This window comes from Cariama cristata, unplaced genomic scaffold (genome assembly GCF_000690535.1).
Source record: "Cariama cristata isolate BGI_N322 unplaced genomic scaffold, ASM69053v1 scaffold37876, whole genome shotgun sequence".
Taxonomy (NCBI): domain Eukaryota; kingdom Metazoa; phylum Chordata; class Aves; order Cariamiformes; family Cariamidae; genus Cariama; species Cariama cristata.
Window position 1 is genome coordinate 4,679 of NW_009624537.1, and position 25,504 is coordinate 30,182.

Consider the following 25,504-nt stretch of genomic DNA (forward strand, 5'->3'; position numbering starts at 1 on the left):
TCTGAGTAGTTATAGTGCTTTAAATTTAAAGAAGTTTTTATCTTCTAGGTTAAAATTTAAAACAAATTGAAAATGACTGTTCACTTTTCTTGAATAGGTGAATTTGAGGATGCTCGGTTAAACTTACGTTACTTGGCATGCTAAAATTTAGTAAACTGTCCTCAAAAGCTTTGAAACTGTACAGTTCTTTCAAGACCGGCAGCACAGTATTGAAGCAGTGTGCTTCTACTGATTATTTGGCTCCTGTAGCAAAAGCTGATGTGTATGTTTTGTCAGATGTAATTATCCATCACAAACATGGTTTGCATTCTTGGAGAGGAAATTACTTCTGATTGAATTATTTACAAAGTCAAAATAGATTTAAGCCCTCGGGAAACTTGTTTAGAGCATGGCTGATTTTGATTCTTGGATTCAGTGGTGGACTTCCCTAAGGTTTTTTTCTTGATGTCAGAACATAGGAGCTATAAGTAAATCTGTCCCCATCTACTTTGTCCAAGATTCTTGCGTCTCTCTGTCATACCCCAGGATAAGGTTTGCTTTGCAGTTTTGCTTTTTTCAGGCATTTATAAGCATAATTCTCTAAATGTGCAGTGAATTTCACTGGAATAGCTAAGGCTTCGTCTTTTCTCAGATGTTCTTATTTGTATGTTTATGGTGGGATGTGGTCCCATGAGTCGTTAATGGTGTTCTTAATTTAGCATACCTTGATTTATAGAACAACTCATCATGAAATACTTTGTTCACAGCTTCAGTGGTTCTCCTTGATTCACAGTAATCTTCTGTCTTACAGATATTTCATGCATGGAGTTTGCAAGGAAGGAGACAACTGTCGCTACTCCCATGACCTCTCCACTAGTCAGTCTGCCATGGTGTGTAGGTATTACCAGCGAGGATGCTGTGCTTATGGAGATCGTTGCAGGTAAAGAAATGCTGTTGACTGTTCTGTAGGGGAGTAGTTTCACTCTGAGACCCCAAGTAGAGAGCTCACAGAAAGGCTCTTGAAGTGTTTTCCTCCTTCATTGCAACTGCAGAAATTTATAAAAATAAATAAATAGTTTCATATAAAACTCATGTATAAAATTCATATATAAATAAATAAATAAGTTTCACAAACTGCCTTCTCTTGCTAAATAGTGTTTGCTTTGCTATGCAAATAAATAAGCAAAGGCAAGGCGAGAATTGGTTTTCATAAAACTACTAGTGTGTGTGTGGTTTTTTGTTTATTAATAACATGACTAGATGAGTTAATTGAAATGTGAGACTACATTCAGACTAGCTGAACTGATGGAACTGGCTTACAGTTGGTAAGTGATCATGAAAGCCTGAACAGGTAAGGATTTCCCCCCGCCTGGATTGGGTGTGTATCTGCAATAGTTGCTACTCTGACACTTGAACTGCCATTTTGGAGAAGTAACTGGAGTGTAGTCATTTAAGTTCTAAAATGCTGCCTGTACAAAAATGACCCTACGTTATGGAAACATAATATGACTTAACCTGTACCCCTGAAATTATTAAAAAGAAAAAAAAGAAGCATGAAGAAAGGAAACAGATGCTTTCCTAGTGTAGCAAAGCTTTACAAAGGCTTAGGGGTGTTTGTGTCATCTTAAGTTCACTATTAAAATTTATCAGGAGTTTTAACATTCTATCTTGTTGCAGCTCTAATGCATGATTAAGTATTTGCATCATGACTTCATAAGGTAGTTCATAGTTAGCTTTACTTTCATGTTTAATGTATGGTTACTATGTATAGTAAGAAAATAAGAAAAATAAGCCTCTCTGTAGCCTTCTATCTGACAATGTTGCTTTCTTGATCACTTAGATCAGTGGTCTCCAAACTTTTTATCACACACCCTATCAGTGAAAAATTTTTGAGCACCCCCCAATATATATATGTATTTATAGATAATATATATCTACTGCTGTACTAATATATTGTGTACATTATGAAACATACACAAAAATCAGACTTTGAAAAGGATGTAATAAAGATGAAATGAACAGTATTTTATAAATATTCTATTAACAGTCCAAACCCATTTTTGCTCTCATTAAAAACCATATTAGTAGTAATATTTTTTTACTGACAGTAATGTTGTGTATGCTTCATTATTTTTCAAGATCTTAGTTTAACATTTTGTAATACAGTGATTGGAAAGTCTTACTCTAAGTTCAGTTTATTTCAGTACTTAGTTTTAATGGCTGTCACAGCTGAAAAAGATCTTTCACAAAGATATGTAGATCCAAAAGGAAGAAGTGTGTTGTTGACTGTGCTTACTAATGCATGATAATAATTTTTCAGTCCTATTCACCACTTACACAAAGATTTTTATTAAAATTTGGCTAGTAGATTTCCATCTTCCCTGATCTTGATCAGCTGTTCTTGCAGACTGTTTGGAAGGTATTGCATTTTTATACTTTTAACAAGTGGATCCAAAACCCACTGAAACTCTTTGTTTGCACTATTTTTTAAATATGCTAAAGAATTCTGTTTCCACGTTTTTTAAGTGTACGAGATATGAGAGGTTTTTGTAGTTGACATGCATTGTTTTTGGGAACAAAGTTGCATAATGGTGGAAATATTTTGGAACAACAGTTTTCAAAATGTGGTCTCTATACCAGAAGTTTCTTTCAAAAAGCAATTACTTGTTCTTAGAACGTTTTTTACCTTGAAGGGACAGATTGAGCGTGTTTTGTTTTTTTTTTTGAAAATACCTGCTAGGTAGCATACTACTGATAGTGACTTGTCGTTATGGAAAAGGTCAGCAAATTTGGAACACTTGCCTTTTTATGAAAGAAAAAATACATAACTCATCTTTGACAACTTTTGAGTGCTTTACCGTGAGATAACCAGCAAACCACTGTGTGGTACAGAAGATTTTCATGTTCGCTCTCCATCTCGTAACAAAGTGTTGTAAAGATTCAACTATTTAAAGATTTTGGTTTTATAAAATTAACCATATTGATGACACTCTGTAGCACTTTGTGCATTTCTGGCTCCATCTTTGCTCCAGTATCTTGCCTATGAACTATTCATATGAACAAATTTCTGTTGCGGTGCTATCTCTGTGACCTTCCCTGGAACTCTTTTTTTATTCTAGTCAAAGCGGGCACTCCATCAGTGGTTACACTTGCACAAATTTTCCATAAAACATTGCTTTTATTAAAGAAGTAATTTACTGTTGGGAATATATTTCCCTCAGTACGTATTTTTGTCTTTATTAAAGAAGTAATTTGTTGAGAATATATCTCTTCTGGTACATCTTTTCTTCAGTGGCTCACAAAAAGTAGTTCTTCATGTATTGCATTATTGAAACAGAATCTAGCGAATATTGCAAGCTGAGACATGTTAGAAACATCTGTACTTCCATCCAGCTGTACAGCAAACTTCCCACACTGTGAATTTTGTTTTAATACTTGTTTCTTCAAATCTTCGGCAGTGTTTTCTATACCTTTTCCAACAGTATTTGCTGACAAAGGAATGTATTTTACTTTGTCACCATGTTGTTTTCCATGCGTTATTTTGGTCATTTTTACTACAGCAGGAAAAACAAGTGGTCCAATGGTATGTGGCTTTTTGTCTTTCATTATTATGTGAGAAGCCTCAAAAGAGGCTTCTGAACATTTATTGTGAAGTTTTGTAAAGTACTGGATTGAGTATCGCATGACTTGAAACATCTCTGGAAAAAATTGTAGAGGTTTATCTTCATGTTCTGGATGTTTAGATTTTAAATGTCTTGCTAATTGTGATGGCTTCATACTACTGTTAGCTAATATCTCAAGGCACAGTATAGTCTAAGGGCAAGGTTCATTGTTAATAATAGTGAATGTAAATCAGTGTTTCAAATAGTCTTCTTGGTAGTCCTGATTTTTGTTTTGTTTTGTTTTTGTTTCTCCCCCCTCTCATTTCTTGTCAAGTCTGGTTAGGTTGGCATTGTCTTTACCTTGTAGTGTGGCCGATTAAGAGCTCATGATAGGAGTAGGAGAAGTCTTAGCTCTGACATTTTCTTGTTTGCTTTTGCTCACATTATCAATATTGTCTTCGGTCTGCAGTTTATTTGCAGGAATCTTTTTAATTCACTTGTTTGTTTTTTCAGGGTTAGTTTAGGTAAAACAAGATAATATAATCTGTCAATGCATTTAATTGGGCACAAGCAAACTGCAACGTGTTGTTGCAATATGCTGAAAGTGAACGAACAAGTGAGGTTACCACTGTCAACCCTGCTGCGTGGTGGAACGCCCACTCCTCCTTCAGGAGGAGTATGCACATAGCATACAGGGGACCCTCTGACATACGGACCAAGTGAGGACACTGCTGTCAGTCTATATGTTAAATATTAGTAAAACTTAATTTCTTATTCTTTAGGGGAAAAAAAATGACAAGAAGCTCTAGTATTTTCTTCCTGCACCTCATTGGGTTGTCTTGCTCACCCCATTGGGGTGCATGCATACCACTTTGGAGGCCACTGATGTAGAGGTCTGAAGGCTTGACTCTTAAATTTGTGCTTCATAACTTCCTTAGGATTTCAAAGCTGATATTGTTTGGGAGCATCTCTTTAATATGTAAGAACTGTGACACTTTGTTGTTTTCAGTCTGACACAAGGTAAATGTATCACAGTTGCTTAAAAGTTTTGTATGATCTCCAAAAATTCCCTCCCTTTGTCCTTGAAATTGGTCAGCAAATATCTAACACTTCAAAGGTACACCTGTAATTTATTTTCCCATGTAGTCTACTAGTTGCTGGAAGACAGATTTTTTGAGGGAAATGGTGCTTTCCAGTTGTTTGTAAGTGGTAGGGATCAAAGTGTTCTGAGCATCTTTTTCCACAGTGAGTTGAAAGAGGCATTAGAAATAACTACTAAAATTCACTGTAAAATCTGAACGAGGCAAGATGCTCAGATACAGAAGAAGAATCATTTATGTTGGCTGGGATCTCTGGAGCTGTGCTGAAGGCAGAGGCAGCTTAGGTCACGTTGCCCAAGGCATTGTCCGGTCAAGTTTTGACTGTCTGCAAGGATGAAGATTGTGCAGCCTCTCTGGGCATCCGTTCCAGTATTTGACTATTTTCACAGTGAATTTTTTCCCAGAATCTAATTATAACTTCCCATTTTGGACTTGTGTCTACTGACTGTCATCCTGTCGTTGCACCTCTGAGAAGACTCTGGCTGCATCTTTCCTGTGGCTTCCCACGAGGTAGTTTAAAACATCAGTATTTGCCTTTAGTCTTCTCTTTTTAAAGCTGAATAAATTATTTTATCTCATTCAGTAATACTACATGTGCATAATAGGTACCTGACCATTTTTGGACATAATTGAAGTTCATTCTATGTAAGTTAAGTAAGAATTCTGCATTTCCTCCAAAATCATGGAGTACCTTCTGTTTCCTTCAGCAGTGCTGACAGATTGCACAAGTGGAAGCATGTCAGGTTGTCAGTGGCTTTCTCTTCCAAGACATTTCTAGGTCCTCCTTCCAAATAGTGTGTTTACATCTTAATCAGTTTATTTCCAATGCCTTAGGCAGCTTTATAGAGGTGGGGTTTTTTTGTGAAGAGTTGATAAGATGTATTTTTTTTTTTCTTTTTAGATATGAACATACCAAGCCATTGAAACAGGAAGAAGTGACTGATGTGAATCCAGAAATTTATCCCTCGGTATCCTCAGACTTCACATCACTCCCTGAAACAGTTGAAGAAATTATTGCTGAGATAGAAGATGAAAATGCAGATCTGGCAGCTGCAGGAGTAGGTGCTGAAGACTGGGTGAATGCTGTAGAGTTTGTCCCTGGGCAGCCATACTGTGGACGTGGTGGTAAGCTGATCATGGGATAACAGTAAATTTCTGCCATGGGTCAACAATTTCTATGTAGTGCATTTATTTTAATGCTTTTGAGTACAGCTATTCATATTTATTAATCACTTCAAGTGATCTGTCCTTAACTTATGCTTGAATTTTCTGATATGAATAGTTGGACCGTTCCATGTCAGTTACTACTGCTGTCCTGATGTTCTGAAACCAGGTATATGTAAAGACAGTCTCTGCAAAACTGGCTTCCTCTTGTTATGGCTCTGAATAACTTGGAGAATCTTCTTCTGTGAAGTTTAGTTTGTGTGTGTGATGGGAGAAGAAAATAGTGGTGAAGCAATTAATATCACTACTCTGGAAAGATAAGTGGAGGTACAGATTCCTGTAGAATGAGTTGAAGCTGAATGCTTGCTTCCATGAATCCCACGGCAATTCAGACCACAGGCTGAAAATCATTTATTCTAGTTACCTTTCTGAGACTTGACTTTCTAATACTGTGACAACTCATGTTGAGAATGAGATTGAAGAAGCTCATCATATGGGACCAGACTGTTTAAGTAGCATTCTTTTCATCTCTTTCCATGCAGAAAGATAGCGCAAAGACTTAAAATTTAAGTGAAATGTAGGCTGAAAGTTGTTACTTTAGCATAATTTCTACTATTTGGCTCTCTAAAACTGAAGGCTTATGACCATGAGTACTCAAATAATTGAATCCAAAACAGACACCTTATGTCCAGAAGAGTTTGAAGTTGTCATTCAGTGCTCAGATTATACTTCTTTGTCTCCACAGCACTACTTAGATCTGAAGAGAACTACCTTCTCCGTGTTACAGGGTGCTGCTGGAACCTGCTCTGATCTGATTTGAGGAAGGGTGAAGAGGGAGGGAGTGGTCGAATGACATTAACATTTTGCTAGTGGTGTTGAGAAGTTTGGTTATGGAATTGCTTGATGTGTCTGTGACTTGGGTATAGTCCAAAGGAATGAAAACTTGTCTTTTACTTGTTAACATGTATATTTAACTGTCATAAAAGATACAGCTTCTGTGTTCATTTAGGCAAAGGATCCCTCTCTTAAGCAGAATAGAATAATTTAGATTGGAAGGGACCTCTAATTTCAACTGGTTAATTTCTACTCAAAGCAGGGTCAGCTATGTCAGGTTGTCAGGGGCTTTGTTTAGTTGAATCTCTATCCTTGGAGATGTTCAAAATGCCATAACCTCTGGGCAGCCTTTGCAGTGTTTGACTCCTTCCACAAGGAAAAGCTCTTTCCTAGTGTGTAATTGGATTTTTCCCTGCTTCAGCTTGCCTTCTGTCTCTTGTCCTGTGCACATCTGAGAAGAGTCTGGCTCTGTGTGGTTTTGTGGTTTTTTTGGGTGTTTTTTTTTTTGTGGTTGGTTTTTTTTTTCCGTTCCATTAAGTAGTTGAAGATAGCAATAACATCGCTTCTTAAGCTGAGGATGTCCAGTTTCCTCAGTCTCTTTTCATGGGCTTCAGCCACTTTAATGGCTGAGTGGCCCTCCGCTGGAATCAATTCATTACTAGTTTGAACAGCTCTGCTCCTTATAGGAGAGCTGGTGCTTTCTCCTAAATTCCTGAAGCATAAGAGCGTTTCATTATACCTTTAACTTAGTTTTACTGAAGCATTTCGTTTTTCTAGGGGGTCAGGCTTGTTTTTCATGGAAACTTGTGGCTGCACAGAATAAGTTAAATAACATTCTCTTCTCTGAATCTTGTTCCAAATTCGCTGGTTTGTATGCTTTGAAATTTGATGTGTTTTAAGGTACAAACACACTCAGCTGTTTCTGTCCTGAACATGATGCTAATTCCCATGGTGACTTCTTAAAAGCTGTGTTTTAGAAACTTTACTTTTCTGAAGCCACTGCCTTTATTAAGCTATGAAAATGAAGAACCTTGCTCTAGTGGATCAGGAAGATGTGTGCAGTGTGTTCCATGAGTATATACTTCAAAGCTTACAGATTATTCTTGTCAAATGCCTAAAGAAATAGACGGGTACTTGGAAACTTTTTAAATGGAACCTATTTATCAAGATTAGCTAGAAGCCTGTGTGTTTTAAATTGTCTTAAAAATGCTGAAGATTCAGGATTGGCGGTTGAACTATGCATAGTCTGGGCTATAATGCTCATCTTTTACTCTGAGACAAGACATTCTGCTAATGCGGATGATTCTCTGATTTGGGACTAAACCTGATATCTTGAAGATGACCTCAGGACCTAGCAAAGAAAATAGTGACAGTTCTTCAGGTATTCACTTGTTTAATGTACAGATGCACCACATTTCCGTATTTGTTCTGCTGCTACTGCTGCTGGATGATCTGCAATAATTGAGGGAGAGTAGAAAGGCAGAAATATAAGAAACACTCTGAACTGGATGGCTGTTCCCTATTTGATGCTATGAAGTGTGTCCTAGAGTGAAAGCAGGTGGTGTGTGAATTGAAGGTAATGAACTCGTTTTTTCACCAATATGAATTTAACACTGTTGACTGTGAAATGGGCAGTGAGACGACAGGGGTTGGGTCCATCTCTTGGAGAGCAGTGGTTTTGGAAACCGCAGACAGAACCGTAGGGAGTAAATGTTACTCGATGAGGGATGTGGGATTCAGAACTACTGAGGCAATGGAGTCTCGTGAGTTTGTCTAATTTTGCTTTCGAAGAGGAAGCAAAAACGCAGCAGATACAATGCAGTAGGTACAGGAGATATGCATGCAGAGCTTTAGATTGTGAAAGCTGAGATATTCAGAGGTAGAAATACTAATTCAATTTTTATTTCATAGAAAAACAACTCTCACGGAGGGAGAGTGCTAGGACAGCACAGAAGACTGGGACTGGAAAACTAATGTCACTTGCATGCTTTTCTGTCTCCCACCCTCTCATACTGTAGAAGTACCCAGAGCCATGATTAAAGACGGAACATTCATAGACTTCATCTTCTTATCTAGATGTCTAGTCACTAAGATCTGGTTGTATTTTTTTGTGCAAGGATGGTATTGTGGACTGGGCTGGGATTTAGTAGCTGTACTGTGTACTGTGCTTGTTGACCTAAGTAGTTGTTGTTGTTGGGTTGTTTTGAGTAATGACTCTATACTTTTTTTGTGCCAAGATGTGGAGCTCTGCTCTCTTCTTCTGTGGACCAGTATAGTAAATAAATGGGTTTCTAAGAGTCTCTGGAGGGGTAAGGCTTCAAAGCCTTTATTCTCGAAGAACCTCAAGTAATAAGTGTGTGTGGGGTGGGTGTTGGGGTTTTTTTTAGGGTTTGGTTTTGGTTTGGTTTTTTTAAATGAATAAAACCCTTACTGAATAAGATTTTGACAAAAGATATCCTTGAGACGAGTGCAGATAACTCTGAAATTTTTTTTAAGAGAATTCTGTTTCAAATGTGCTGCCTCTTTCAAAGGGATATATCCCTCATTTTTTAGAGATACAGGATTGCCTTAAGCAAAGATCATCTTGCCAGCCCCATTAAAAGGAGTATTGTAGGACTCGATTCCTTTGAAACTCAGCTGCATTTGTCTGTCAAGTAGGCTTCTGCCCATCTGTACTATGATCTACTAAACTCTTCTTCCTCAGTAAGGGTCAAACAAGATGTCAGAAGTCATGTGAATCAACTAGGTGAAAAATCTGTAACAACATTAACTAGAAAAAACACTGGCAAAAATGACAGTTGAGGAAATAGAAACTGACTGGTAGTTGTGATTTTTGTTACTACTTTTGGGAAGTGTAGACCATGGATTTCAAACTGGGGGAGTGGGCAGGATTTCAGTTCATAAGTACAAATTTTCGCGTTATGTTCAGCTACTCAGAAGAGTAGGTAGAGCCTAGTATATGGTTGCTTGTTACTTCTCTTGGTGCCAGTTCACTAGAACTCATGGGGAAGAAGAGATAATGAAGATTTTTTTTTTCTGGTTGGGAATCTCTTACTGAAAAATGAGCAGATTGACAGTCAACTTGTTATTCTGTCACTCACTTGCTTTTGAAAAGTATGTTTGTAGTGAACAGACTGATCGAAGATCACTGCGAGTAACCTTTAAAGTCAGAGATGGTTCAAGAAGCAGACTTGAACTTATTTTGAGAGCTAATATTTTCCTACACTAATCTTCAATGTTTGCCTATCCCCCAAAACTGTGATCTCTCAGGACCCTGCTTTTTCTTTTTCTCTGTATGTCCAAAAGCTAACAGGCTGGTACATACCTATTGTACCTCTTTGCTCCATGGGGACGAAGACTGCGAGTATGCAGCCTCTGATCCTTTTTGAGGAGTCTGTCCTTTACTTGTACTGACCCAAGTACGCCTTTAATAGTTTTTGCTTACTTCTTCAAGTCTAGTACTTGAACAGCTTATAAAAGTTACACTTTCTTATAGCATTTTACTCTTGTAACAGCTGCTGGTTATGTAAATGAAATCCAGTTGCTGTTCTTCCTGGTGTCTATTCTGAATATAGTAATGCTTTGTTGTCCTCCTGTGTTCATTATGTCTTCAGTTTCAAACTGACTTCTTTTGTCTTGTAACTTAAGTTTATCATCCTGCTTGTGTAGTGATCTCAAAAGGCTCTTCGGCTTGCAGTGATACAGGCAGGCATATACTCAAAAGGTATGGGGAGAAGTGTTAAGCAGCAGCTGTCTAAATGAGGAAAAGAAGCTACAGATTTCAGTTTAATGTAGAATTAGGTAAGGGAATTTACTTAGAATTTTGCAAGACTGACGGCTAGCTTAGAACGCAGTGAAAATACCATGAATTTCAGTTTTTTAAAGCTAGGATTACATGTCTGACTGATAGACTGGATATCTGTTTAGGACAGGCTTTTTGGCGGATGCTTAGAATCGAGTTAGTTTAGTGAGAGGTGTAGACACAGCTTTTGTATCGTTCTTAGAGATGCATGGGAATCTAGAAGTGAAAGTCTGTTGTTCAAGCTGAACAGCAATGTGCTAATTAACCTGCACATAAGGAACTGCTGGTGCGGTGTTTCTGTACTAGCATTTTATTATGCTGGATACACCTTTATTGCTTCAGCTGAGTAGTTTCTGGGGAAAAAGCCTGTTAATTTTAGCCGATGTGAAATTGATTCTCAAAGCAGTGAGAGATTTGTAACCTTATTTAATTGTTGGTGAACCAGAGTTAGTATAAAAATGTACTTAAGCTGCTGAGGACTAGTGAGATTTTTCTAGTACGGACTTAACCTGTAAATGGATCTGAATCTGACCACTGAAACCTTGGTAGCTTTAGTCTTGTCTGGGTTGAAGGATGAAGAAATTGTTCGTACTTAATATTCAGTGGGAAAATAACTGTTAGTTTGGGTTGAGGGTGTGTGAAACTTGGACTGAAGTGAACCGTGGTTGTTTTCATTATTCTCTTTGTATAACTTGAGCAGGGTTACCCAAAGATTGCTTTGCATTAAAACAGGGTATTCTCACTCCCAGTGCTCTAAATCTGAATGTATTGCTTACTGTCCTTAATTTTGTTCCCAGCTGCTCATTCCTGTGCTGAAGCACCCCTGCAGGAAATGGTGATTGAGGAAGAATATGAAAAGCAGCATGCAAACGTGGAGATAAAGAAGGAGCTGTGCCCCTACGCTGCAGTAGGAGAATGTCGTTATGGAGAAAACTGCGTGTATATCCATGGGGATGTGTGTGATATGTGTGGACTGCAGGTCTTGCATCCAATTGATGCTGCACAGAGATCTCAACACATAAAGGTAAGCAAACAACTGTCTGGTGGTAAACAGCTTTAAGTTATTGCTTCCTAGCTCCCCACCATTGCTTGTCACTAATTCCCTTTCATTTGAACGTGTATGCAAGTCAGGCAGTGAATGAAATTCCTGTTGTAAAGTGGACTGTTTCCTGTCAGACCATACTTAAAAGCAGCTGGGTTTCCTTATCTGTGCTGGGAGAGCAGTCTGCTTAAAGATACTAAAGCTTTGTTCTTTGCCTAGTAAAACTGGATGGTCTTTTAGATTGCCTTTTTCATGTTTAAAAGCAATGTGTGAGGAAAGGAATTTGAACTCTGAATTGATTGGTCCCCACTCTCTGGGCAAATTTATTTTTTTTTTCAGCTTAATCATACTCCATTCATTGTTCAAAACAGCAGAGTAAAACTCAGCTTAAAAACCTGCTTAGACTTCATCAGGTGACCAGTTGTCTCTGTAGTCGTTTTCTTTGTCTCTCCTTTTCAGTCTTGCATTGAAGCTCACGAGAAGGACATGGAGCTTTCATTTGCCGTCCAGCGTAGTAAAGACATGGTGTGCGGGATATGCATGGAGGTGGTATATGAGAAAGCTAATCCTAGTGAGCGCCGCTTTGGGATCCTCTCCAACTGCAGCCACACTTACTGTCTCAAGTGCATCCGCAAGTGGAGGAGTGCTAAACAATTTGAGAGCAAGATTATAAAGTGAGGCACTTTTCCCATTTCGATTGTGCTTTGTTACTATGGAAGAACTTAGTATCTTGTGACAACTTGCAACAGACTTCCAGATGCAGACTGCACAGAGACTGCATTTAATGCATACTAACTTGGAAGTGAAATAATTGTTAGGGATAGCATTTAAACTGTGATTTGGTTAATACGGATTAAGTTTGCAAGACTCACTCAATGGTAGAAAATAACTTTCATTTATTTAGTAGCATGTTGTCCAAATGGTTACTGTTTACGTCTTGGACACCCAGCCAGGAATCTGAAAACAGATTAGCCAGCTCAGAATGTATGCTTCTTAATCCATTACTGCCCTAGTTCATTAATCAGTTGACAAAACATTTCTCCACGTAAAGGCTGTTCTAAAAAAAAAGTTCAAATCAAATAAATATAGAAATCAAACGAAAATAAATTTATTTAATTCTAAAGAAAAAGGAGTCTGTGTGAAGTGTTTTTTCAAGCTTTTCTGAGACAAGCTGACGAGCTGCCATTGCCATTGAGCTCTTGAAGAGAATTTAGATTATCTTCATGTGTAAGAGAAAATCTAGATTGAAAGGCTCATACAGCAAGTGTGCGGGTACAATACATCTTTAAAGATGGATATATGCCATGACTTGTTATATAGGAGAGAGGGCGCCCTGTAATGTGGAATTTTGCAGCACAGTCTGTTCATTTCCCAGGTCCTGCCCAGAATGTCGGATCACATCTAACTTTGTCATTCCAAGTGAGTACTGGGTGGAGGAGAAGGAAGAGAAGCAGAAACTCATTCAGAAATACAAGGAGGCAATGAGGTATGAGCACTGCAGCCTTTTGTCAAGTTGAGACTGCAGAGATAAAGGCACACTTGGAGAAGATGGGTGTTGAAGTAAAGCCCTCTCACACCTCCTTTCCACCACCACGTGTGAAGTGCGTCCTTGCCTATCTGCCCACAGATGCATGCAGCCACAGTCGCAAAGCTATTCCTGTGTTCTTTGACCTCAATCTTTCCCTTCTATGCGCAAAACACTGGTGGTGTAGCCATAAGGTAGTACAGGCTTGTGTGCTGCAAGCCATCAGCGTCCCTATGCATGCATTGACCCACACACATTGTGCAATACATCATTTCTGCGCGTAGGTGTTTTACTGACAAAATACCTTCAGCTCCAAATGGTACCTGAGATCCTTTTGGACTACAGATAAATGCAGTTCTGAAGTCTGGTTGGGGTCTGCTGTGAGTAAGGGTTGCGGTATTTTCCTTTCCAGCAACAAGCCATGCAGGTATTTTGATGAAGGCCGTGGGAGCTGTCCATTTGGAGGGAACTGTTTTTACAAACATGCATATCCTGATGGCCGCCGAGAGGAGCCACAGAGACCCAAAGTGGGAACATCAAGTAGATACCGGGTCAGTGCTGCTGGTTTTTGTCCTTTCTAAAGAGAGTGAGAGCAAGAGGGATGTGTGTTAAGTCAGCTGCCTTGAGAAGAGGGTGGGGAAATGTTGACTCTTTTTTTACTTCTGATAGACCTTTGTAATGGTGAATTTGAAGGAGGCGGTGATCTAAAGTTTGAGAATGCTGGAGGCCAAGATGGAAAGAGAAAAAAATTTCCTAGTACACCAACATACTGAGCTAGAAATGCTGGGTAGCATTAATAGGGGTGTGTAAGGGTAAATTCTACTGGAGGTCAGTATCTCCCTGAAAGAGAAACATGGTTTCTTGCAATTCAGAAAGTATGCTGGGGGCTGAACCTTGTCAGCCTCTGGGGAGACTCCTGCCTTGTACCGCTTGGTCACCTGGGGAAATGCTTGTGTTCCACTTGCAGGCCCAGCGGAGGAATCGGTTCTGGGAGTTCATCGAGGAGCGAGAGAACGGTGATCCGTTTGAGACTGACGAGGATGAGGTGGTGACCTTTGAGCTTGGTGAGATGTTGCTTATGCTGTTGGCAGCAGGAGGTGACGATGAGCTAACGGATTCTGAGGATGAGTGGGACTTGTTTCATGATGAGCTGGAAGATTATTATGACTTGGATCTATAGCACCTGTCAGTGGAGTGTGGACTGTTGTCTTGGCTTCAGGCAGTAGCTATTACCTGTGGTGTTGTGGCAGTGCCTGTGTTTCTCCTAGGCAGGCCGATCAATTCCAGGTGCTGTTGTAATAACTTTTACCCAGGGTCTGTCTCCTCCCATCCCCTCCCACCCCAGGAGTGTTGTTTTTCCTCTGTTTAAAAAAAAAAATAACAAGAAATAAATCTTTAAAATGTTAGTTTTTGTAAAAATGAATTTAACTGTCAAACAGTTAGCTTAGGTTTTGTTGCTTCATCTGTGTACCCAACAGAGTTCACCCAGTTCCAGGGTTAAAGTGTTTACAGGACTTCCACACTCATTTTGAAGAGCCCAGATACAAAAATGAGCAGTGGCCATGCAGTGGGGATGTAAATTGGCTGATAGCCTTTTTTGTGTCTTTGTACCAATATTTCTGACTTCAGGCCGGATACAAATACTCTTTCTGGCATCAGCTCCGTTCCAGCCCCCTCATGTACACATCTTCATTTGTGATTTTGGTCTCTTGTTTACTTGCACATTACTATTACTACTGTGTAACCAGAACCAGGTGTGAACGTTCTGGGTTTTTACTGTGTTTAGCATGAAAGGAAAATGTCTTTGTGAAAGGAGAACTCTCTATGTGTATATACAGATAAATGTAGAGTTGGACCTCAAGGATGGGGAGACTCTGTGTAAGTTAAAAATAACAAAACCATCTTTCATCCCCTCTTGGTGCATGAAGTCTAGCCTCCAATTGGACATGAAACTGGTTTAGTGGTCTCAGCCTAATCTGTGGCAGTGATCTTAACTATCGCTTAACTTAGTAGATGGCACTCCCTAATACACCAGCTCTCTTTCATGTGTATGATTAGGGTTGTCCAGGAGCAGAAACCCAGTTAGCCAAGGTGGGGTCAGAGGAACACCAGAGAGGCCCCATTAGCTTTATTGCGCGGTCAGTTTTAGAACTTGGTGTAACCACTTAAGCCGTGAGCTTTGCTAGGAAATCGCTGTGCCTCTCAGCTGGTTTGAGGTACACGTGCCTCAGCATCTGAGTTGGGCAGGTTGCCTGGTAAAGCTGTTCAGTTTATGTGAGTTACTGCTTACAAAGGCAGTCATGCAGTTTCTGGCTGTAATTTGCATTGAGAAATTACTTTGCCACCAAAGCCCCAGCACAGGAATTTTAACCTTGCATTACATTATTGCTGTTTTTTTATTGACTCGTGGATGCCCCGTGATCTGTTCTCCTGCTGCTCTTGTCCCCTAGACTGCCTCTCCTTTCACTTTTAAATGGAATGAGAAATTGTTCTGAGGTCTATAACGTATTGTTTTGCAGCTGCCTTTTGTAAGAAGCACTTTTCCCAAATAAAAAAAAGTCAAAAAAATTAAACAAGATGTCTGTCTTTTCTTTTAAGTTTGAAGCTTCTGTGTTTCAGCTTGATTGATTATTTTTGTGTGTTTCTGTAAACATAGAGGCATTTATGTCACTTATTCTTAACTCCTGCAGAATTGTGTCACACTAATACGGAATTTTAACTTGGTTATAACCTTTCTGGCAAAAAGCCTGTAACGCAAGGAACACATTCTGAACAGACAGCTGCGACAGTTGAAGTGTTGAAGGAATATATGGGGATATTAGTGGGAATAGACGTGGCTTGCTTACTCAGAAGTAAGTTCTGCACTATGGTGTTAATTTTATTTGGCCTGAACAAAGTGAATTGCAGTACATAATCTATCGATAGTTTCCTGTGGTAATGCTGTTTGGACAGCAAGTCCAAGCATTGTTACAGGCCACTCCCTGAGAATCCACGTGCTTCTCTAAGCCTGTTTGTGTTCAGAAAGAATCAGTCTTCTGCAGAAATACATAAAGTTGGAAGTAAACTACTAGAAACATTCAAATGCTGAGAGATGGCTAAGTTTCACTCAACAGTCTAAACCCATGTTTGGTTTGCTTGGTTGTTTTTTCCAGAGGCAAGTAGCAGAAGGAGAAAAGGATTTGAACATAATTTCCACAAATGATGTTTAAAACTGATATAGAGAGGAAAAGGAAAAAACGAAAGGCTTTGAAGTAGAACTAGCTTTTCCTCTCCTACATAGTGAACATAAGTTGTTAACATCCTCTTGGAAAGCTGCATTCGAACATAAGTTTAACAAAGATGCATTCTGGTAAGATGGAAAAAGGTAGTAACCTTACCAGCCAGAGCACATGCCTCAGCTTTCCTTTGTAAGAGGTCAGAAATGGCATGCTTTACTTTTTGTGCAGATCTACGTGTGGCACAATGGTGGATGCTGCTGCTTCTAAACCTTACTTCTGTGCTCGTTACAGGGGAAGCTGAGAATACCAAATAAGTGATGTGCTTTGGTGGAGGCTGTTCTGTCTAGCTGCAAGGTGACTGATGTAGTCAAGTGCATGGTGACAAGTAGTTTCTGTTGATGTCTTGCTTTGAAGTGTGCTGTGGTTTTTGTTCTGTAAGTTAAAGAACAGCATGTATTTATGATCAAGGAGTACTGCTGTGTGTCACTTCCAGTTTTAAACTTGCTGCTGGTCGGCCTGTTTCTAAGCTTGCTGTTGCACTATGATTTCCACCTTACCCCCACCCCAAACTGGAATGACTGAAAAGAGTAGGGCCTTTGAAATGAGTAAAGTATGGTGGTAGGCTGCTATATTTTTCCTCTGTAAGAACAGGAATAAATTCAGTAGAATTAAGGCAAACTTTTAATATAAAAAATGTGGAGGCTGACAACTTAGGCTGTGCTACAGTTTCTTTAAGCAAAATACCCAAGGTACAGAAACTGGAGGGGCCACAGAGTAGTGTCAAGATCAAAAAAGGCATAAAGACTGCATAAACTTCCACCAGCAAAATCTTGATTTCAAAAGAAAAATCTTTAGAAAAGACACATGCTCTCAGTTGAAGTGCCTTGACTTCTCCCCCTATGAAGAATATATATGTATGGTTTGATATAAAACTTTCCATCTTGTGGAAGTGCAAAATAAGTGTCTGCTGCCCGTTCTGATTGGTCTGAATGCAGTCATACAAGCAAGGAGCACTTCTTACAACGTCTGCTACTTTAGTTCAAATCTTAGCACAGCTCTTCCTTGATTGTAGCCTGAGCTGTATTGTAATCTTGCTGAGGGGATGCCTGGTTCTGTTAATGATATACAAAGTAACTACAGCGGGTACAAAACAGACTTCTGTTCGGAGGACACTGTGAGGTATGGGGTGTCTCATGGTTGAAACGAAACTTGTATAGATGGAATTATTAATGCTGCAGCAGCTTAAAACAAGAGGGAATCCACCTGTAGTCCCTTAGGATTGAGGTACAGGACTGCACTACAAAGTCAGTTTTACTCTAATGCTGGCATGAGAGGGGCATTATTAAACTGTAGTTGTGGTGAGCCTTGCTTCCAGTAAGCAAAACTAGACAGACTTGGCAGTGAAAACTAATAAGCAGTGATGTTCATGGACACAGCTGTAGTAAGGAAATGTGGGATTGCAAATACACAAAACTTCTGCCCCTACTTGCTGCTGTTATCTGTGGGTGTGCTGTTTGTCACTTGCAGTCAAGCCAGAGTCAGCACCTGTTTGGCAACAGCTTGATGTGATTGCCTAGACAGAGCCTGTGCAGGCAGCTGAGTTAAGGTTGATTTTAGAATAACAGCATTAGAAAAAGTGCTTTAAAAAGTCTTTTAAAGTCCTACCTTTCTCAAACTGCAAGTTCCTATTAAAAGTTGAAGTACTCTTAGGTAAAAGGGGCTCTTGGCTTGTCTAAAACAACTGTCACAGGACTCTGATATCCCAGGATTGCCTGTTTCTTGAGAGAGGTGCTTGAGAATGGCTTCAGGAGTCAGTGCACCGCACAAAGGCATTAAAGCTCACCTGCCTGCAGCCAAATGTGGTGTTCTGGGAGCCAAGATACAGAGAAATCTGCCTGTTGGCAGCCCACAGCTGGGAAGTGGCACCTCTTAACCAGTTCTGTGGTTCCCTCTCCAAAAGCACAGGCATGAATCTCCTTCCTGAAAGAAGGCTCCAGGATAGAGCTCTCTGTTCAGGGCCTAAAAATTGCTTTCTCTGTCTCCTTTCTAACTACACTTAAACATTAACTGGAATGATTAGATAAAAGCCTCAGCTTTTGTTACTAAGAGCCTGTTGCCTATGTATGAAGAAAAGCTTGACCACATAGGCAGTGCCATGTACCTTCCACAGAACTGGGTTGTTGTTATGTTTGCTTTTAAGCCAGTCAGCTTCTGGGATGTGTTGGAGCTTGCTCCATTTTAAAATACTTCCAGTTTTTTTGTTACCCTGCCATGTGCATAGGTGCTGCTTCAGCCTCATCTGGCATGGCTGTGATACCAATGCAAGTGATGTGCCACAGCTAAGATTCAAATACTACTTCCAAGTAGACAAAAAAATTAACAAATAAGCTCATCTTCAAGCTGGATGTGCAGCTCTTGCTACTGTCCCACAGTTTCGGTTTTTAGAATAGCATTGTAAACAGTGTAACAATCAGCTGCACTTTGTACAAGTGCATTAATGATACTGTCAAGAATTGAATTTACATATGATGCTGGAGGAAGAAAAACATTAATACAAGGTTCCATAGCAGTTCCACTTGCATTGTCATAGGTTCATGCTTCCCTCTGCTCTGTGATGGGGAAAGGCACAACTGTAGAAGTTAACACTGTGCTTGTTTTGTAATCTAGTGATTGCTATCTTACTGCCTAGCATAACATACTATAATAAAGGGATTTTTTTAAAGTTTGTTTTCTTCATTTATTACTTCATTGATAATACTGTTTACTAACATACGCTCTGAAGAACTTTCTTCTTAGCAACTGCTGCAGCTTGCTTTTCATTCATATGAGGACAGCTTAAAAAATGACCCTATGGAAACCCTTCAGTATAACTGCCCAGAGGGCTTGTGGAAGATGTCAAACAGAACCAACCAAAAGAGGTCACACTCCTGTTTTAGTTGCACAATGGGTAAGTATTTAAGACTAGTTCCCTGAAAGAGTAGTAAGGGGCCTGTTACCCCTGTTAAAGGGAACAGGGCAGCTCAAAGCACAGTCACAAGCCTGTTCTCCCTTACCTCATGTTGCGCACCTTTCTGTTGAGGAAGGACTGACTTTGCAAGTAGCTCCATGTGTGCAGGAAGAGAATGGCAGGAGCTCTGTAACCTGGCAGTGCTGGGCAGTTAAGGGAGCATCAGCCTGCAGAAGTCTCCATGCTGAGAGTGAGCAAAATAACTTCACAGAGTAATCTCTAATTAAAGGCAGTAAACCCAGTGAACCATACCAATGTTAATACTCTGCTGGTAAGATCATTCCTCTAATTCTTGGCTAATGAAAGAGTAACTGAAGACAAACACAAAACTTTTCTGTTAAGGTCTCCTGGAAGATTAGTATTTGCTGCAAATACTATCTGTGGTATGTCTGAAACAGAACAAAGTTTGCTAGCAGTTTTAAGTATGGATACTTTAAAAAAAAAAGTAAAAACTGCTACATTACAAACTACTACCAGGAGTAGTCTGGATTTTAAACACACAAGAATTAAATGTGTATTTGCCTGTTTTTCTAGTGACAAGAGGTATAGAAACTAGTTCAGAAACTGGATTGCTATTTGTTCAGCTGCTTTGAAAGGTTATGTTTACTGTTGCTTAAACATGCAAGTTGAAATGCAACTACTAGGCTAGTACCAAATCAAGATGAAATTAAGATTTAAAAAGTAAATATCAGAAAAAGGATGCGTGAAGATGATGAAGCTTTTTCCACAGCAGGCTATAGCAAAAGGCTTAGAGGCTAGCATTGAAGGTTTCTCCCTCAGTTTACACGTAGCTGAATTAACCCCTGCTCTTTGCATGTGATAGCAAAGAACCTGGCCAGAGGAAGCATTAATAATATCAGAAATATTTACAGGACTATAAATCAGTGATTCATTCTGCTTTATTTTTTGTGCTTCTCAGACAAGTTTTTCCAGAAATATTTGCTGTGTTTTTATCCCTATGTTTCAAGAACTTGTGAAACATGGGCAGACTGCCATCTGGTAAGTTAGCAGCGTACCAGCCTTCCCAGGGCTTCTTTGCATGTAACTCAGACTGTATTTTATCATTACTGCTAAGCTAAGTGATGCACTTTGGTACATGTGGACTGCAGTCAAAAAACCTTCCTCTGTATAATATTTCTTTACTCTCTCTCCTTCCCTGTTTCCATCTACTGGAATAAAAAAGAAAAAACAAAACCCAAAAACCCAAACCATTCATTCAGTTCCAGTAGATAGAAGGGCAGAGACTGCATTTGGGAGGAGCAATACAAAACTTTCTGTTGCTACGGAGATCTTGAGTCTCCGTAGCAGTAGCATATATACCAGTAGCTTTCTGGTATACCCCATACCATTCCCTTGCTGCTCTAAGTCAAGGCTACATAATTAAACATTCTTACCCCTTCAAGTTTTACAGGAGCTTGAATCCCTTCTTCTGACTCCCTTGAAAATCTACAGGCATACTCTCAAGCTGCCATTGGCCCATCACACAAGCTACAGAAGGCTTTTGATTAAAAACAGTACATCAAAAGCAAAACAAGGGGGGCAGGGAATAAAAAAGTCCTTTCACCACAGCATTGATTTAGGCCATTACTGGTGCCTTGGAAGCTTCACTGCTCCTAGCAAGTCTGCGTAGCAAGACAGAGATCACTGCTGGAAACAATTCTTATAATTAGAGAGCAAAGTGAAAGACAACTTTTCTCACCCCAGGAAGAAGGTTGGAACCCTAGTGTATCATGTCCTGCCTGCTACAAAACCCCAAGGATGTCTCCAGGTTTGTCTTGTGAGGAAGTCGGTACAGATGTGAAATCACTTACTCTGTCAGAAACGTTACTAAGTTTCTTGGGATGGGTGACTACATCAGGGCTGCCCCTAAATGAAAGTTTAAGCAGCAGTGGGTTAGTGCTGTCCAAGCATGTGTCAGGCTTTTTAAAGCTACTGGCAAAGAGTAAAGTGCTTACACTAAAACAAACAACATAGCTTAGAAGGGTCAAATCAATACAGAGCTCTGGTGCAAATTTATTTTCTGACACAGCCAGAAAATCATTTAAGGATATAATTAAAGGCAATAATTTTTACAGTTCTCTTTGGTTAAGGCAAGGGCTGGCAGCTTCCCAAGTCCTCTCAGCTCAGAAGTTCGTGTTAAAGTATCAGCTGCTGTGTTCAACACAACCTGTGCTACCAACAGCAACAACAATCTCTGAAGATACTTACAAGCCAAACTGCAAGGTAGAAAGATGAAGAGAGATGGCTTGAGGCCACATAGCACACTTTCATCAATTGAATAAAATGAAATCGAACAGCCTCAGAAGAATGATGACTTCCAGGTTCCTCCTGAAATTTCTCTTCAACAGAGGCACTGGGTCTTCTCCACGCTTGGACTGGCAATCACTGGCCTGGAATCAAGATATATGCTGTTCGGAGGGTTCTCTCCATGAAGCTGTAAGGTATTTCGGGCTATTAGCTCCTTAGCCATTAACGTGAACACCTCTTCTATGTTTTGAGCTTCTTTTGCTGATGTCTCCAATACAGCTAAGAGCCCATGCTTCTCTGCCAGCGTGCAGGCATCTTCAAACAGGACTTGGCGCTTATCCAGTGAATCTGATTTGTTCCCTTAAAAGGAGGGAAATAGATAATTCAATATTTTAGTCTCTCAAAAAATCATCTTTAAATGCAATGCTTTAATTCAGTTTTGTTAAACAACAGATTTATATTAGGAATAAGAGTTACTGGAAAAAACAAGATGTGAGCACATCAGAGCCACAAACATAGAATGTGGATCAAAACTGCAGCTAATCATATGATGATATCAAATTAGTTAAAATTCAAACAAAAGCTAAAAACCTATGTTCATCAAATTACTTGCTGTATGTAGTAGTGCCAGAGGATTATCTGGAAGCGACTGTTGGTCTCTACATTAAGTAGCATTTAAGTTAAGTATTTTTTTTAAAAAAGAACAGAAATCTTGTAGCTATAGTGATTGCACAGAGTAAGCCAAAGCAATGTTGCATAAAGGTTTATTCCTCACTCAACCTTCAGTGGAAGCCATGTGTGTTATACTATTGTCAAGCTACCTTTACACATATCAAAGTGGATGTTCAGCTCTGAAGATCTGGAATGTTGTTAGTCTGAAGATCTCCTCCAAAAAAACCAAACCAACCACAAAAAAAACCCACACCAGTAAAAGCCAGGAAGAACCTACTCAACTGTTAATCAGATTTTAACATGACCTATTTATATAAGTCAGTCATTTTAAGATGATGTCAAAAAAACCAAGAATTCACACCAGCTTAAAATTTATACATAGGAAATTTCTGAACATATAGATTAAACTTTTACTTGAAGCAGTTTAGTCAAAAATCTCTCAGATGTCATGAAACACCTCAGATAATATACCTTTGTATATTTAAGTATTTGCAGGATATGTGGAATTATCATCAGTTCTGGTACATGCAGTACCTGGTTGAAGTCTACATTCATAGTTTCAAGACAACCCTTCATCAAATTCAGATCTTGAATTTGAAGCATATATAAGCCAACTGCCCTCCCATTAAGTCCCTTTCAGTTTTTCTAAAAGAAAAAACATTAAAAGTCCCCCACTCTACAAAAGAAAACACAACCCCTCTCCTTCAGTTCCACTGAAATTAGACTTCTTAACCTCATGCTAGAAAGGTGTATAACATGACTACGTGTAATTAAATGTACAAAGACTTCCTGCCAAAGTAAGTAAAGGAAACAGCACCAGCCTTGGAAGAAAGCACCAAGCTGGATCTTTGACAAAAGCTTTATTTTCACCTATTTCAGAACTTCTTTCTTACTGCAAAAAACCCCAACAACCACCACCACCAGCCCCCACCACACACAGATAGGTCTTGTTGTTTAGATTCATGAGAAAAGTTAGAAAAACTACCAAAGTTTAGTGATTTTTTTTTTTTATCCCCTCTGCTCCCCCCCTACTCATTCCAAGCACTGCAGTTACACGCAGGTCAGAATTTGTTCCTTCCTCAGAGGCGGAACAGGAAAAGCCACCCCAGCAGAAGTAAATAGTTTGCAGGGAACACAAGCAGAAGCTTAGGTCCCATGCCTGCTGCGCTGTGGGGCTCAACGCTGGCTATCCTCAAGAGCCAGTTTGGGCTGCTGCAGCTACGTGTGTTGGTCTTGGCACAGCGCCGCAGTGGAACAGGCAGCAGCACTGGAATGTAAATAAAGGTTCTGTCATTTTACGACAGCAGTTCTTTCATTTGCAGCTTCTTCCTTGGGGGAGGGAAGAGCAATAATAACCTGAAACAGAAAGGGAAATAACCACACTGCTTCCTACCAGCTCCATTCTCAGCAGTTTCTGCCTATTCCTTTCCTCAAGGGGTAGAGTTTCCTGAATGTTAGTGGAATAAATGAGGAGGAAGAATGCAAGCAGACTACTTCATGCTCTGCAAGAGCCATATCCCCATTTACTGTCTTACCTGATCAGAGTCCCATTACACAGCAATGCGCACGCGTATCAAAAGAACAGAGAGGAAAGATGAGAAGGAGGAGTTGTGTTGCGCTGTGCATTCCCCTTCATCTTGAATTACTGAGCCGCTAAATTCCTGTGCATCAGGAGTATAGAGTCAGACTTACTGCAGTTCTAACCTCAGTAAGGTTGTTCCTGCTTGCTAGACTAGCAGCAAGCTTGTTGCATTATACCAGCAGGAAAGGAACAAGTGAAAAGGTTTCACTGTCTGCAATGAGCTTGGTTCTGTCAGGACCAGGCTGTGACTTTCCTCATTTTTTTAAGCTTAGGCCAAACTGATACACTTTCTGATCTCTCTTAATTAAAACTGCATTCCTCTTTAACATATAGTTTATAGATGCTTCAAGTAGTGGGGAGAAAGTGAGGAGGATTTTATATACATAGTAAAAAAGCTACATAACATAATATTTAAAATTAGATTCCTACCAATTAACATCATGACCAAGTTTGCAGCACCATACTTTTCAATTTCATGAATCCAGTGAGGAATGGATTCAAATGTAGACCTCCTAGTAAGATCATAGGCAAGGATGGCCCCGTGGGCACTCCTGTAATAAGACTGGGTTATTGTCCGGAAGCGTTCTTGACCAGCTGTGTCCCACACTTGAATCTGTAAGAGAAAGGAGAAAAGTTGTAAAGACCAGCAAATGCCACTTCCTAGGTGTTTGCCAGCAGCATCTACACTTTTGAAACCTCTTGTCTAGAAGGCAGCTAGACCTGTCCCACTCTACTACACCACTGTGGCTTTGCCCTCTTTAGATCTGAAGGGGCACTTACATGCCTGCAAATACAATCTACACAGACCAAAGAGAAAGCTGCAAGGGTAAACTCAGCTTTGCAAAGAAGCCAAAAAACCCAGTTGCAACAACTGTACTAAAAGATACAGAGCATTACAGCCTTTTAATAGGAAAGGAAGAAGAGCTAAGAAACCCTGATGTAGGGCTGGGCAGAGCAAAGCTATATAAAGGGCAGGCATCTGAACTTTCATCTGCACACAGGGGTAAGCTGTAGCTAACAATTTTTTTTTGGTGTTTGTCTTACAAGTCTTCATCTTCCTTCAAATCCAGCATGCATCAAAGAGGGGCCTTTGCAAGCTAGAGGGTTTTCCCTCCTCGCTGTCCCAGCTAAAGCCCCCGCATCTCTGAAGGAGGGAAGAGGCACCTCCTCCAAACTAGATCCAGCTTTCAAAGAACTCCCTGCAGGCAAAGTGTGAGCCCTCTCCACAGGTAGATCCAGAGAAGCCACGAGAGCGAGTACGTACCCAAATGAGGGTGACTGCCTGCCCCGGGGCATCCTCCTGAGGGAAAGCTCCCCTCGGAAACACCCCTGGTCCGAGAGGCAGCCAGCTCTAGCCTGCTGCCTTCAGCAAGACCGAGCGGGAGGCACTGTGCATCCCACCGCTCCCCCATCACCCGCATGGGGATGGCGATGCGGTAACGGTGAGCAGGTGCTGTCCCACCGGGCTCGCTCCCGTTACCGACCTTCACTTTCTTGCCGTCAATCTCCATCGAGCGCACAGTGAAGTCGACGCCGATGGTGTTCTGCTGCTTCTCGTTGTACTGCCCCGTCTTGAAGCGGTGCACCACGCAGGTCTTCCCCACGTTGGAGTCCCCGATCAGGATGATCTTGAAGAGGTAGTCGAAGGCATCGTCCGCGCCAGAGCTGGAGAAAGGCATCGCGGCTCCCGGGCGGGCCTGCGGCAGGGGAGCGTTGCGGTGAGGAGGAGC

General features: G+C 40.2%; 2 protein-coding genes across 3 annotated transcripts; one reads left to right on the forward strand and one right to left on the reverse strand.

Annotated features, from left to right (window-relative positions):
• The first annotated feature begins 785 nt into the window (after positions 1 to 785).
• MKRN1 (makorin ring finger protein 1) lies at positions 786 to 15,605 on the forward strand. Of its 2 annotated transcripts, none has more exons than XM_009703204.1 (7): positions 786 to 919; positions 5,583 to 5,803; positions 11,279 to 11,505; positions 11,983 to 12,197; positions 12,899 to 13,009; positions 13,461 to 13,599; positions 14,016 to 15,605. In XM_009703204.1, exons 1-7 carry the CDS (start codon positions 798 to 800, stop codon positions 14,226 to 14,228), a joined length of 1,248 nt encoding a protein of 415 aa, XP_009701506.1. In that variant the 5' UTR covers positions 786 to 797; the 3' UTR covers positions 14,229 to 15,605. The 2 variants fall into 2 exon arrangements, with proteins under 2 accessions (XP_009701506.1, XP_009701507.1); XM_009703205.1 differs by having other exon boundaries at positions 13,461 to 13,575.
• A 5,667-nt stretch (positions 15,606 to 21,272) lies between these two features.
• On the reverse strand, positions 21,273 to 25,461 carry RAB19 (RAB19, member RAS oncogene family). Its single transcript, XM_009703206.1, has 3 exons — positions 25,259 to 25,461; positions 24,204 to 24,387; positions 21,273 to 21,880 (listed from the first exon to the last, which is right to left on the reverse strand). The coding sequence occupies exons 1-3, from the start codon at positions 25,451 to 25,453 to the stop codon at positions 21,615 to 21,617; spliced, it is 645 nt and encodes a 214-aa protein (XP_009701508.1). The 5' UTR covers positions 25,454 to 25,461; the 3' UTR covers positions 21,273 to 21,614.
• Between the last annotated feature and the right edge of the window lie 43 nt (positions 25,462 to 25,504).

Excerpts from the sequence above, each read along its gene's own strand:
- MKRN1 (XM_009703204.1), top strand. The coding sequence starts at position 798 with ATGCATGGAGTTTGCAAGGAAGGAGACAACTGTCGCTACTCCCATGAC. Across the intron at positions 11,506-11,982 it reads AGAGATCTCAACACATAAAG|TCTTGCATTGAAGCTCACGA; the intron begins GTAAGCAAACAA and ends TCTCCTTTTCAG. Across the intron at positions 13,600-14,015 it reads GAACATCAAGTAGATACCGG|GCCCAGCGGAGGAATCGGTT; the intron begins GTCAGTGCTGCT and ends TTCCACTTGCAG.
- RAB19 (XM_009703206.1), bottom strand. The coding sequence starts at position 25,453 with ATGCCTTTCTCCAGCTCTGGCGCGGACGATGCCTTCGACTACCTCTTC. Across the intron at positions 24,388-25,258 it reads TTGACGGCAAGAAAGTGAAG|ATTCAAGTGTGGGACACAGC; the intron begins GTCGGTAACGGG and ends TTTCTCTTACAG. Across the intron at positions 21,881-24,203 it reads CTTGGTCATGATGTTAATTG|GGAACAAATCAGATTCACTG; the intron begins GTAGGAATCTAA and ends CCTCCTTTTAAG.